The sequence below is a fragment of the Podarcis muralis genome, chromosome 8 (assembly GCF_964188315.1).
Source record: "Podarcis muralis chromosome 8, rPodMur119.hap1.1, whole genome shotgun sequence".
NCBI lineage: Eukaryota > Metazoa > Chordata > Lepidosauria > Squamata > Lacertidae > Podarcis > Podarcis muralis.
In genome coordinates, this window is record NC_135662.1 from 35,206,828 (window position 1) to 35,221,968 (window position 15,141).

General features: G+C 41.6%; 1 protein-coding gene across 1 annotated transcript in view; it reads left to right on the forward strand.

Moving 5' to 3' along the window:
- Positions 1–11,976, forward strand: part of CYP7B1 (cytochrome P450 family 7 subfamily B member 1) — a 106,021-nt gene extending 94,045 nt beyond the window's left edge. Inside the window, exons 5-6 of the mRNA XM_028736842.2 lie at positions 4,978–5,156; positions 11,146–11,976. Coding sequence (XP_028592675.2) covers positions 4,978–5,156; positions 11,146–11,433 — 467 coding nt within the window. The 3' untranslated portion in view covers positions 11,434–11,976. The remainder of the gene's footprint in view (positions 1–4,977; positions 5,157–11,145) is intronic.
- Positions 11,977–15,141: the final 3,165 nt, after the last annotated feature.

Genomic DNA, 15,141 nt, shown 5'->3' on the forward strand with positions numbered 1-15,141 from the left:
TGCTCCACAGTATAGCTACTGTCAGGAGCAAGGTTCCTGACCATACAAATAGAGTCAGGTTTGCTTTGTTTGCAGAAGAACTTGTAGAGCCCTCAGGTATTGCTGCCTAAATCAGTGTTGCCATTTTGCAAGACCCTCAATGCACAAATTCTTAATAATTTATTTATTGATTATATTTTTCACTTCCCCTTTACCAGACGTTCCCAGGGCAGGTCACAACAATGATAAAACAGCTACAACCATAAAACAAGAAAAGTGTAAAAACCATTAAAAGCAGTTTAAAGCAATTCCATATAGAATCCCATATAAAACATGTCTGTTTGAAAAAAAAATTATGGTTTAAATTTTATAGTTTTATGTTTTAATTGCTGTAAACCACTTTGATAATTTTTTTTTAAGGACGCAGCGGTATCCAAATATTTTTTATAAATAAACAGTAAAACAGTACAGATGATCATTTGTCATTGTTTTTCACAATTCATATACCACTTAATTACGACAATCTCTTAAGTGGTGTACAAGTAACCATTTATAAAAGCAGTTAGAAACACCGTACAGCTCTTCAGCCACTTAATTATGACAATCTCTTAAGTGGTGTACAAGTAACCATTTATAAAAGCAGTTAGAAACACCGTACAGCTCTTCAGTCAAAGGTTTTCCTCTGTCAGAACAATCCTCCTTATATACATGTTCCTGTCTGTATATATAAAAAATCCAAACAGCATTTTTGCCCTTTGTTTTTGGTTTTCCATGCTGTGATTCCTTCATCTCCATTCCGTCCCTCTAGACATAACAGTCTATGACTAAAAAGATGGTGAATCCATGGACACCACTGAGCTGTGGGGAGCACTGTGTGTCAACTACCAAATCACCACATGGGTGATGCTGAAAGCTAGTAAAACAAAAACAAAAAAAGCAGTTTTCTGTTGATTATTTACTCCCAAGTGTTTCTAAATTGCTTGAGAGCCACTACAGAATTACTTCTTGGTACAAATAATATATATTCTTGAAGCAGATCAGGAGAAATCTTCCAGTGCTGGTAACATTGTTTCTTAGGAATCACTGTAGCCAGCTTTATCACAGAATTAAAAGTGTCAGGAAAATATTACTTCACCAGATCCCATTTGCTAGCTTACATTTCTTCCCTCAGGGATCTCCATAACTCTCCAGTCAACTTTTTTGGTGCTACATGTTCTTTTGCAAAGAAATCAGAAAACGACTTTTGCATTCCCAGTGACATGTATTATTGGCCACTATGGCTTGCTGCAGAGCTTTAATTTAGAAACTGATACACAGAAATGGTCTAATTTTTTTTACAACTACCACCAAGATTTAAGGAAGCAAAACAGATTAAACAGTTATGCCTCATCACTGCGCATTTAGCTTGGGTCATGTTTTATTTGCATAAATTTTAATTGCTGCATACATTCCTATTGTGAATTATTCTTTCCCTGGAGCATTATTGCGTTCCAGGCATTTCCATCAAAAAAAGAGAACTACTTCAATAATGACTTTATTTTCAGCAAGATGTAGAAGAACAAAAACCAGCCGGTATGTCAGGGTGCAAACACTTCAGAAAGCCTGAACAGACATGTTATAGGGATACATCTGTATGCTATAATGTACTTAGGGTTTTCCAGTTCTCAGCTACAGAATCACTTCTTTCTCTAAACATTATGTAGTCATATCACCCTGGATGAACAAAATACCTATCTAGAATATCTGCATACCCTGACGACTTTTTTTCTTCCATGCCACTCCTGATACGTATAGGGTCCTCTTATTTACCTGCAGAATGCTTAGTATAAAATTAACTATCCATTATGTACTGTAAGGTTTATTATTGTTATTATTAAACAGTTACAGATCTAGATCATGTTTAATTAAAATTAACTTGCTTACAAAAGCCAAATGCACTAATGATTCACAATGACCTTTTATTACCTGCAGTCCCTTGTTTTGGCTGGATGATTGACAGCTTGCTGTTTGGCTACCGTGTTGTATTTCAGCTGACAAGACTTTTCATTTTAACTCAATTTGCCTGCCTATCACAAGCTGGTGGCAGGCCAGGCGCAAGTCGCCCAGCTTTGCCTCAGCAGCTTGCTCTATTTCTCATTAGTACGCATTTATTCAGTGGAAATTGGAAGACAAATGCTTGAAGGCATGTGAACTAAGTATAGCAAATTAGGTTTAAAGACTGAATATTTATAAGTATATTGAAACGGCTTCAACTTTTAAAAAAAGATCCAGGGTGAAATTGAAAGAGTATATAAGAGTGAGCGGAGTTTGGGGGGAGAGACAAGTGGGAAAATTCCAAAAATACTGTGAGGTGCCTGTGGTCTCTCGATGCATAGAAAATGTCGACTTTCCTGAAAACCCCTTTTTGTAAGCACTGAAAGTTTCGGCATCTTGAGTGTGTGTGTGTGTGTGTGTGTGCGTGTAGGAAAGGGGAAAAACGAGGGTCATGTTCATTTGCTGCTTGGTTATCCCTTGGTATGCTTTAAATTGCCTTGTTTGTTCGGCACTAGCACAGAAACAGATGTTGCTCTACCGTGCTGGATAATTTACTGTACCTCATGGTGCAGAATGGAAGACCTCCCCAGCTACCCAGCTGGTCTGACAGGAGCACTGGCTTGTGGCTACTGAAGTATGACAACAGCAAGTGCAGGCTGCAGTTTTATCATCCAGTTGTCATTCTTCTCAATGTGGATTTTGGGCATCCGTACAGAGGCTATCGGGGAAGGGGTTTTATTTGGGGGAGGGGGTGAAACGTCGAAGCAAACGTCCTTTTTGTTTGTTTATTTTAATGGTAGGCTGCCGCAGAGCCACACAAGCTCCATCCTCCTTTGTTGATCATAATGTGACTCATTACTTTTGTCATCTAAGGATTATCGGCATGATCGCTCAGAGCTAGAGCCAAGCTCGCCTTCCCCCACATAGCTGGTCCTGGAAGGTAAAACAGATTTGTCATTTATGATCTGACCACTAAGCCACACTCTGAGCTCCATTATTGTGATTAGCTCCCGCATCGGATGTGCTTGCCCAATTGTCATTTGCGATACCGCAATGGGCAACGCGACTTGCCATACTTCCTGGGAGCATGTCGGCCAATCTGACATGGCTGTGTTGCTCGTGCTACTCAGCATAAACCTATTTTAGCGGTGGCACCTTCGCTGTGTTTTGCTCATTCGCTGCTGCTACGGCTGTTGTTGTCACCGCTCTGCTTTCTTCATTCCCCTCCCACCGGTTTGGATCCATCAGCGCACAATGGCGTTACGTATGTCAGCTACCATTTCCACACTGCCGACTTAAAAGGGTGTTATTTGGCTTCGCATTTCCTCGGCGGGAGGCAGCCGAGGAGTGGAGTCTGGACCTTTTTTCCTTTGTACTGCGTAAAGTTTTTTGTTGCCAGAGTGCTGCCAGTTGAAATCTATCGTGTCAGGTGCCTTGTGGCTATCTGCAGTAGAGGCTGTGTTCTGGAACCAGAGTTCTTTTCTGGCTTCGTCACCAACAAGCCGATTTGACTCTCCCTGATTATAGTAACGAAGGCAGTCCAAAAGAATATGCACAGCCTCACAGTACGTCACATTGAATCACGGCGCTGGCCACACAGAGCTGACCGCAGCCTCATTTCTTTAGACAAATGCACGCTTAAGGAAAAAACTCCTGCGAGAAAGCATCCAAGGCCACTTTATTTGCTATGCGCCCTGCAACAGATTTAATTTTTAGTGAAAGAACGTTTGTTATTATCTTTTTCAGATGTTTCCATGCTGGGGATGCTACTCTCTCTAGTAAACTAGCTGTTGGGGTCTACCATCTCTAGTAAGCTAAGTGAGGGGGTAGGTCACAGGGCTTCACATACCACTTAGGTTTCTCATATATTCCAAATAAAAAATGAAAGCAACCATCTATTGACTCTTTGGTGAGAAGGAAGCTCTGCTTTGGGGCTTTTCATAGTTGGTTTTTTTTTTTTTTTTTTGTAAATACTAATTTTCACACTGATGACTTGAAGGAGTCATGCCGCCTATTACGGCGCCCAGCCTCGCTGGTGGAAAGATAGTCAGTTTTGATTATAAAGTCAGAGATGCAGGCCCAGACAGCAGCTACATGCTGGTATGCATGCTATCAGAATGATTTATGCAAATTATGCATATTATTCCCAAAGGAATTCCTCCTCAAACTGCCAGGATAAATTGCCGGAAATTAGCCATAAAATCTGTCGTGCTAGGAGCAAGAGGTGAAGGCCACTGGGAAAGCAAGGACATTTGCCTTCTAGAGCCTTCCAAGTTAAGGTGGGCTTCTGGAAAAAGGTTTGGGATTTGTGTCAAAACGTTGCGCTGTATATGGGCTTCCCCCCATTAACTTGTCAAAGCTCCACACCTAATTTGAATTTGCCCAGCCAGCAGTAGATATTATGAAGGGTTCCTTAATTCCCAATATTCTTGCCTCGCATATGGCTGTAGGGTTATTCAAGTAGATGGTTTTGTAATGCATGGCTGCAGTCTTGCATGGTTGTGGTTTTTTAAAAAAAAAAAAAAAAAACCAGGCAGAATAGAGCCATTGAAACTATGCCTGGTATTTGTTCCCAATCCCTGAAATGTATGGAAATGCATAAAAGCATTCATCTCTTTTGATTGTGGCGTTTTCAACATGATGCCCAAATAATGGTTTTTCCACCCAAAACCCACTGCACTGCCTAGAGCCTAACTAAATTCATTGACTCTATCGGGAAAGATTATATTTAAAAGTTCAGAAGTGCTTAGCTTCTTCTCTAGCCCTCTGGGAAAGTTTATTACCTCTTTTTAACACACACACACACACACACACACACTGCTTTCTTTGCCAGCCTGCTCTAGTAGACCTGTCGAATTTTGGCAGCTGTAGCAGCTTATAACTTCCAATCTCCTTCTATATCTTTAATGCTTTGGGGTTCTTTCTCTCTCCCCCACCCCCAAATTCCCCTTTATTTATATTCAGAAAGTGCTGTCAACGAGAGTTTCCGATTTTGCTCATCTTCCACAAACATCCGCATCGCCAGCGAAGATTTTATTCTCAAGCTTGAAGGGAACCAGGAAGTCAGCTTGAGAAAAGGAGATTTGGTAGCAATTTATCCTCCAATTCTGCACATGGACCCCGAGGTCTACGAAGATCCCAAGGTAAACATTCAGCTGCTATTAGACATACCACTTCAGGCACATTTCAGCAGCCAGGCATTTTGTAATATAGAGAGCTTTAAAAAAAGAAGAAAAAGAAAGCGGGGGGGGGGGTGTTGTTCCTTCTTGTGGAACAAATCTTCCTACTTTCAGATCTTTTCAAGGTGCCTTCAGGTCAAAGGATTCTTGGCCTGAAGAGGGAAATATGGTGATGAGGGTGACTGCTACCCCTTTGAGAGAAACTGACAATTGTGCCTTGACTACCATAAACTTGAGGCTAAATCTAGGCTTTGTTTGGAAGTGGATCATTGGATGCCCAAAGAAGGCTGGATAATAGAAGGTGGCTTAAAGAGCAAATAATGTGGGCCATTTAGCTAAGTGCCCCCAAAGCATCATTGACTCTCTAAAGCCCCTATAATAGCGGTGTCTTCTTGAGCCTTATGCTTTTTCACCTCTCTTTATAGGGATTGGCCCTTTAGTGGTCAATTAGTATGGCGTTGTGAACTCAAGATTGTAAAGCTGTTGCTCGGCAGTGAAGCTTTGAGGGTAATTGTGTCATCTCCTTGTATTTTTTCCCCATCTGAAGCAAAAGTTAATGAATATCAAAGGCTGGAAATTAATCCACCCTAGCTCAGCCTTAATACAGCTCCAGAAGTTCATCACCTGCATGCAAATTGCATAGTCATGTTTCCTAGATTTTGACTGAGAAATTCTTGCTAGTTGGAGGAAGATGGCCACAGGCAAACAAAGATTTCTGTATTAATTAAACAAACAGAGCCATGAAATGACTGCTGTGGATTTACATATGTCATGTATGACTCTGAAGAGCTTTCTTCCTTTATGATACATAAAATAACTGATTATATACACTATACTAACATGTAAAACCCTAAACAACTTGGCACCAGGTTACTTGAAAGACTGCCTGCCACTGTATAGACTTGTAAAATCACTTGGATTATCTGGGGAAATTTTACTTGTGGCATCACACAGAATATCACAGGGCTTTGATCTGAAAACAAGCATTGTAAGTTGTTTCAAAATGTTTTTAATGTGTTTTAATATGGTGACTAAATTATTATTATTTTCAGCCATTGTTCCTGCTTAAACTCAGAAGGCAGAAAAAAGCCCTTCTTACATTTGTACTACTGCCTCTGTGTGGCTTTTTGACTGAGTCTACAATCACACTGGGACGCGGGTGGCGCTGTGGGTAAAAGCCTCAGTGCCTAGGGCTTGCTGATCGAAAGGTCGGCGGTTCGAATCCCCGCGGCGGGGTGCGCTCCCGTTGCTCGGTCCCAGCGCCTGCCAACCTAGCAGTTCGAAAGCACCCTCGGGTGCAAGTAGATAAATAGGGACCGCTTTCTAGCGGGAAGGTAAACAGCGTTTCCGTGTGCGGCTCTGGCTCGCCAGAGCAGCGATGTCACGCTGGCCATGTGACCCGGAAGTGTCTTTGGACAGCGCTGGCCCCCGGCCTCTTGAGTGAGATGGGCGCACAACCCCAGAGTCTGGCAAGACTGGCCCGTACGGGCAGGGGTACCTTTACTTTTTACCTTACAATCACACTAGTTATGGCATATGAGCATAGCATTACTTAACACTTATTTATTTATTTCATAAAATTAAGACACAGCTTAACTGTAAAAACAAAAACAACCACCTTGAACTGGTATACAAAGAAAATAAAACAATAAAATTATCAGGGGAAAAAGAACACTTTGAGACATTCAAATGCTAAAATCAGCAATAAAATAAAAACAGATACTGTCATAACATGCATCCACCTTCTACATGTCTGGGGAGGCTTGTCTAAACAAAAATGTTTTCAGCAGGTGCCAAAAAGAGTACAGCCGTACCTTGGAAGTCAAACAGAATCCGTTCCGGAAGTCCGTTCAACTTCCACAACATTTGGAAACCAAAGCGTGGCTTCTGATTAGCTGCAGGAAGCTCCTGCAGCCAATCGGAAGCCGTGGAAGCCCCATCGGATGTTCAGCTTACAAAAATAGTTTGCAAACCAGAACACTCATTTCCGGGTTTGCAGTGTTTGGGAGCCAAAACATTTGAGCAGTGGCGTAGCGTGGGGGGTGCAGGGGGGGCCGGCCGCACCGGGCGCAACATCTGGGGTTAGGGCAAATCCACGGGTTAGGGGGCGCAAATCCACAGGTTAGGGGGCGCAAATCCACGGGTTAGGGGGCGCAAATTACTTTCCTTGCCCTGGGTGCTGACAACCCACGCTACGCTGCTGCATTTGAGAACTAAGCTGTTTGAAAACCAAGGTACGACTGTACAGTGAAGGCACCTGCTTGGTGTCAATAGGCAGAGTTTCAGAGTACATTCTGCCACACTAAATGATCCATTTTTGTCCAAGCAACAGACTTTATAACAAAACAGTCAGCTTTATTCACACAGCAGCAGTGCCAGATTCACGTATAAGCTAAACAAGCTATAGCTTAGGGCCCCACTCTCTTGGGGACCTCCCAAAAAATTAAAGGGGGAAAAACTGGATGTAAATTTCCAAAATATAAGATAAAAAACAAATAAAATAAAACCTACATGCAGCAACAGTGGTTTGTGTTCTGTAGGATCCTATGACGTAAGTAATGGGCCCCGCCTGCTTTGATAAAATACATATTTTGTTATGTGCAAATGGCATTAGATACTTATTAGGTCCATAAATTACAATATAGCATATATTCAGCACAAAAAAGTGACAATTTGTTGTTGACAAAGGACAGCTGGAGATATAATGGGCCCCATTACCTTCAGTAGCTTAGGGCCTCATCAAACCTAAATCCAGCCTTGCACAGCAGGTATAAGGTAGGGTTACCAGATGTCCCGGGTTCCTGGGGACAGTTGCCAGATTTGCAAATCTGTCCCTGGACAAATTCCGTCCCCAGAATGTTCCCAGATTTGTAAATCTGTCCCCGGGAAACATTTCAGCAGCAGCCTCAGCGGCCCGGAGCCAGCCTAGTAGTGCAGTTGGCTCTGGCTAGCTTCAGGAGCTGCTCGCTGCCGTGGCGCCCGCCATTTTCTCTCACTGGAAGTCCCCATATGATGTGTCGCAACGCATCATATGGAGACTTCCAGTGAGGAAAAATGGTGGGCGCCATGGCAGAGAGCAGCGAGCAGCTCCTGAAGCCAGCCAGAGCCAACTGCGCTACCAGGCTGGCTCCGGGCTGCTGACTGTCACTGCAGCCGCCACTGCCAAAGGGGGGACGTCCACTGCCAAAGGGGGAACTGGGGGACGTCCAGCCGCCACTGCCAAAGGGGGGACTGGGGACGTCCAGTGGTACAGATCTCCTGCCCCCTTCCCCCTTTGTTTTGACTGAACGGGGGAGGCTTGGGAGCCACGGGTGGTGCACTGCTGCCCAGTTTTTTAAAAACTCTGGGCATTTATGTTTCACAAGGTGCAAAAGAAGGGCTTAGCACCTTGCCCGGCAGAGAAACCGTGCACCTTGCGCCCCTCCTGGGCAACAGTTGGCCGGCCGGGACTCCCAAGCCTCCCCCAATCTGTCAAAACAAAGGGGGAAGGGGGCAGGAGATCAGGGGAGACTTGGGAGTCACGGGCGCGTGGCACGCCGTTGCCCAGTTTTTTAAAAACTGCACATTTATGTTTCACAGGGTGTGAAAGAAGGGCTTTGCACCTTTATACAATATGCATGTGTGCTTGGGCCCAGGGTCTTTTGCCTCACCATCCCCACTACTGACTCCCTGTTGCTACTCAGCTTACAAAAAAAAAAAAAAGTTTTCCCCCAACCATAGTATAAGGATTAAGGTGGATGTATACCACTTTCTTGTCCTCTGACACCAAGATCTGCTGGATCTTCCAAAGCCTTTCCACTGGAAGATCTAAAAGTTTTATTCTTGATTCTTACCTGCAATTGTACAAAGCCCATGTGAACCTTTTGGTTCTCGGCCTTCAGATGGTAGTGCAAAATGTCACATACATACCGTAGGTAAACTTGATTTAAATGCAATTCTACCTTTCCAGAGTCAACTTCTGGATAAACCCACAAAAGCTAGCTGTGAGTACAATTGAAAATTGATAATAAATAAACAAATATTGTGCTTATTGCAATGGGAATTTGACTTTCCTCACTAAAGAAGCACTTCCTTGACAGAGGAAGTCTGCATCTTCCAGAACTTCTTGAAGGATATGCATTGTTTACATTTTTTTAAAAAATCTCTCAAAGCTTCTGCTGTAAGAGCCACTATGATGGGGTACACCATTGCCACTTCTGCTTAAGTTGAATTTGTGTATAATCAATCAAATTTGAATTATTCTTTAATTCTTTAATTGCTTTAAATTAGGTTCCTGAAAACAAGACAAATGGAGATCAGACTAGAGCCATTTAGTATTTGTAGGCTTTAGGCTCCAATAGAGGGAAATATGGTGCTTCAATCTGGGCTATTACTTTTATATATATTTACAGCAGCTCATTTTTCACACAAACTGGCGCTGACATAAGGAGCTAGAGAAGTCAACTTCCTTCTGTGTCCTGTCTCTGATAATTTGTGATTACCACTTTGCTTCCTGATTATTTAACATGAAAGTTACTTAGTTCTCCACTAAAGAGGTACTAACCTTTACTTAATTTGGGCAAAAGTCTCAGAGTTCCTTATGCTCAATGATATTCCACCCGTAATCCTTAATTGTTGGACCTTTTTTTCCTATTTTTGCAGTAACTACTTTTCTAATTTAAAATTAACTAACTTGGATTGTTGAGGGGAAATTAGTGCCACTTTGGATTTTCCTAGCTACTTTACAGAGATACACTTCAAGACTCACAATACACCATTTTCACACAAAAAATATTGTCTGTGGACACGTGTGTTTACAGGGTTGCACAGCTATTGTAATTGTTTTCCATTACTTCTTTGGGTATTATGTTCCATCGTTTCATGTGAAATGAATTCTAATTAGTGACATTAAGTAGAGTCAATTCTCCTTTTTTATTATAAGGATGTATTATAAGTTTTGGAATACTAATCATAGTTTTTAGTTCTGGAAAGGATCTGACAAAACCAGGATCATCACAGTTCAATAGCCTTTCTGCCCGACATCGTTTGTCATGAATGGACTAATGCAGCCTATAAATAGTGTACTAGGGCTGCAGTCCTATACACACATTCCTGAAAGTCCTATTCAGCTTAATTGTGGAATGATATGCATAGGGTTATGTTGGAAAAATGAAAGGATGCAGCCAGTGGCGGAGGAAGGCGGGTGGGGGAAGTTGTGGGCCATGCCGGATGTCATCACTGGGGGGGGGGGGTGACAAAATGAGTTGTTTTTTTAAAAAATGGGCTCATGAAACTTTTTAGTTCAGTCAACAAATGTAACGAAACGTGGCTGGCACTGGGCACCACACCACAGGGGCCTACACTTACCACGGGGCCTGCACTCTCCTGGGAGTGACGTGGTGGCTTGGGCGCATGCAGGCTCTGTGTTGCCTGAAACAGCAGTGTGGGGCATGCATCTGCCCACCGCCTCTCCCTGAGCCACCCTACAGCTGAGGGGGAGGCAGCAGAGAGGCAGAGACACTCTATGCAGCGCCCCCCCCCCATGGGCAGCTCGCCCTGTCCCCGGCTGCAGGGTATGTGCACTGTACTGGGCACCCGAGTGACTAGTTATGCCACTGGATGTAGCTTGTCATCAACTGTTTGTGTGCACTCAACTCAAGATCAGAAGGAGCAAAGTCAGTAAGAGTCAACTTGTGTTGACCGCATTCTGGGAAACAAAAGCGCATGAGTTGAGTCTAAGATATGTGGGGAAAGTAATATGGCAAAATGTGCAGCCTCTGGATGTGATTCCAGAGTTGAACTCATAGCTGTCTCCCCAGAGCATTTTCACAGTGCTTAAGACAGAGGTACCACCTTGCCTTCTAAAAGTAGCACACCACTGCTTATTCTTTTTTGCTTTTCAGATCAATCTTGACATCGTTGTAATCACTATATTTATACAACTATATTAATGCTCACATTCTCTATTTTTCAGAAGTATAAATTTGATCGTTACGTAGAGGATGGCAAGAAGAAAAGCACCTTCTACAAACAGGGAAGGAAGCTGAAATACTTTCTGATGCCTTTTGGCTCTGGAATCAGCAAGTGTCCTGGCAGGTTCTTTGCAATGAATGAAATTAAGCTGTTCTTGGTTTTATTGTTGGCATATTTTGATGTGGAAATAACAGAAGAAAAGCAAGTTGGACAAGACAAGAGTAGAATAGGTCTTGGTATACTCTTGCCAGACACTGACATTGCCTTTCGTTACAAACCAAGAAATTAATACTCTAATACAGTTTCCAACATTACAAATAACTTACTCAGGTTTTGTTCTGTCTTTTTGCACTACAGTTGCCATATCTTTCTGGTCTCCTTACAATTGTGGATGAGGGTTCTGATTTGTGATCATTATAGACCAACATTTAAATGACAATGGATATTCAACAATACCTGATAGCCTTGTTCCATTTTTCTACAAAATGTAGAAAGCAAATAATTTTTTTAAAAAAACAAACAATTGTGGATGAGGCCTGCCACATTTTGATAATTTTTTTTCATATTGCTGCCATTTTAAGTTAAAGTTTTGATGGGATGGGTGAAATATTCTATTTCTACAAGTTTTCTATCTGCATTAGTGCCCTCAGTGTGGCTACTTTTTTTGTAGTACAGCTCCTAACGCACATGCTGTATGGCAGTGCAGGAGATCAGAAGGCACACTTATTGAATTGTGTGGTATAGCTGCTTGGGCTGGCAAAGTACCTTTGTCTGCCTCTTCCACAAAAGTCTCTCTTATTTTGGCACTTGCTATTTTCCGTAAGAACACTACTCAACAACAACAAAACTTGCTTCTAATGCCCATTCAAATTCATCAAATTCACATAGAATCTCATTGTGTGAATCTAAAAAAAGTGATTGTGATACTCCGCCCTTATGGAAACAAAACTATACTAAGTGCATATCCACTAAATTTAAACTCAGAACTGATTCATCATAGTGCCTTCACAGACATTTGGTGCAGGACACACACAGTTCTTAGTATACAGACCTTCTCTTCCCCCTTTAACCTGCCCATTCAATGCAGCTACATCAGCTTGCAGGAGGAGCTAAGTTTTAACTTGGAACCATCTCCAAGGACTCTTCCTTGTGGGGAGCAACATTAGAAACTGTTGTTGTCTTAAAAGCAATCTTCAGCACAAGATTGGGGAACTTCTGAATTGATGGAAAATCTATCTGTGGCTTTTGAGACGCTTGCACTTTGAAATAGGCTTTGCTTTTTTCATATAACTTTCATGATCATATGAGACACTGATGGTGTTGTAAGTCTATGGACAAATAAGTTCTACCACTACATATCCGATAATAGCTCACATCTGTTACACCCTATTATGTTGAGCACAGACACTCTTGTGTCAGTGTGGGCTGTAAGATGTCTCTTACTAGAGTTATGATCAATCCTTCTTTGGCATCGTTTTTGTTAGCAACTGTGAAAAATGAAAGCAGGTATTTGTTTTCAGCACAACCCATATTTTGATTCATGCTGTGCTTTTAGGATTTTGAATTTTAAATATCACGAGTTGGAATATAATATGATAGGATGTTATGGCACTTTGTCAAAGGCAAAGCATACATCAGATTAATCACAGCTCTGAAGCTGAAGTGCCTCTGTGGGAACCAATAGGAGAGCATTTGTAAATGTGCAAATGAAAACTAGAGAAGAGATCTCTCAAAGCACAATTGGCTGCTAGGTGCCCAGCTGCCAGTCAAATCCTCTCTGCGCATAGAACATACTGGGAAGTGCTAGACAGAGCCCCAACCCTACAGAATAGACTCATCAGACCTCAAAATAGATTTTGCTGAAGTGCTTATGGCTGAGTCTTGTATTTTTATAACTGCTGCCACTTTACCAGCTCATGAATTACTAAGTTTGTGGAAATTCTTTCAGCAACTTTTCTCTGTAACTTAAATTCCAGGACTGGTCTTCTGTCCCCCCCCCCCCCATGGCAGCCAGTTCATGGCAAGAGCCTCTCCTTTGACAGAATGAAGGGGTGGTATGGGAGAGGAGTTTCATGACAGGAGATTTGGGGGAGGGGGTTCTCTACTCCCTGGCATATGTGTTCTCTTAAGGATACAGGAACACATTCCAGGTGAACATCTGCCAGCCTTACAGAGCAATGAAGCTAAATGACAGAAATGTATTATTATGAACATTCCCTTGAGCATTCACAAAAATCAAGAAGTCCACTGTAAGGTAAAGTAAAACTTTTTGAATCAGTAAGCATGCACAGATGCTAACAACACAGTTGTCCTAAAACTTTTCATAGGCAATATAACTCTAAGCACATCAAATCTGGAGACCCACTCTGTTTAATAGGACTTACTCCCAGATATGTGAGCATAGGATTACAGCCCAAACTTATTTTGGAATATTCGCTTGGTCTTATGAAACTGAGAGGCACAAAATGCAGAGTACATATTAAGTAATTTATTTCAGTAGGAGAATGTAGCAAATAAATGCTTTGCCTTTGTTTTCATTGGATTCAATAGTGCCTTCCTTTGACTGCATCTTCCTAGAGTTTTATGTGTTTATGTTTGCCACATCCCTACCAGGATGTTCTTACAAACTGACATAAGTTGTATCAAATCTTTAAAGCCAAATCAATCAATGATTTACTATTTTTCCTACTAATAAAGTATCTCTGACCTCATAAAAGTTTGCCTCGTTATTATTAACTGTTCTGCCATTAATAGACCCCATCACAAACCGGCATTTCTAAGCAATACCATTTGATTTTACTTTTCATTTGTATCATGACAAAAAGGTATACATGAACATTTCTGACAAACTAGGCTGAAACTGACATACACATCTGAGATGCTAATTATCTATTTTAAAATGCCAGCTAACTGATCGATTCCTCCATACCACTATTAATGTGTCAATATATAGGCAGATAGCAGAAAATATAACCAGTTTCTGGAGGCAGTGGTGATGGTGATCATACTCTAGCACATTGTTTCCCAAACTTGGGTCTCCAGCTGTATTTGGACTACAATTCCCACCATCCCTGACCACTGTTCCTGCTAGCGAGGAAAGATGGGAGTTGTAGTCCAAAAATGGCTGGAGACCATCATTTTGCAATATGTTTGTGAATTACCCTGAGAATATGATGTAAGGAGGAGATTGAAAAATACTTTGAAAAATAAACAACTGGTATGCCCTTGGATGAGAAAAAAGTACTCCGTTTGGGTGGAGGAGCAGGTTCAAAGGCTGCTGGCTGAGCTATCTTCCACTTGGAGAAATCTCAGTATGTGCTTCTGCCTTCTGCCTTCCAGGGATCACTTCAATATAAAGGTAATCTTTCTGCATCCTTTACCTGTGGACATTTTGCTGTTGATGGTACATGTGTTACATTCTGCCATATAAGTCAGTAAAATGAAAAAATAACATTTACTTGCAGTTCTTATAAGTATACATATATACCTGTACAATCCACAAACTAATTCAGTTGGGAATAGTTCTGATTCCAGCCTGCTTAATCCCATTGACTTTAATAGACTGATTACTTCAATCCAAGTAGCCTCATACAATAAATGGTGAGAATCCAGCTATTGATGAGCCATTCCATAATCTCTCCCATGCCTGTAATCTTGTGACCTCCGTAATAAAATATACCCTTTACTGATCAAGGCACGCAGGACTAGATATCACTTAGTCATTTAAAAATACACCATTTGTGCATGCCTGGTGAGTTGATAGAAAAATTATTTGGTGGCCAAACAGCATGCATAACTTTGCAACATTTAATAAATGGACTTACATTTTGAAAATCATTTAGTACTAAGCAAGTCATTAAGCTACCACTGTAACTTTATACTAAAGCATGAAATAAACTGCACATTTTGGTCCTATTCACACAGTCAAGGTATTTTGGTCCTAATCATACAGCCAACATCCTAATCATACAGCCAAGGCAGAAATAAACATAATAGT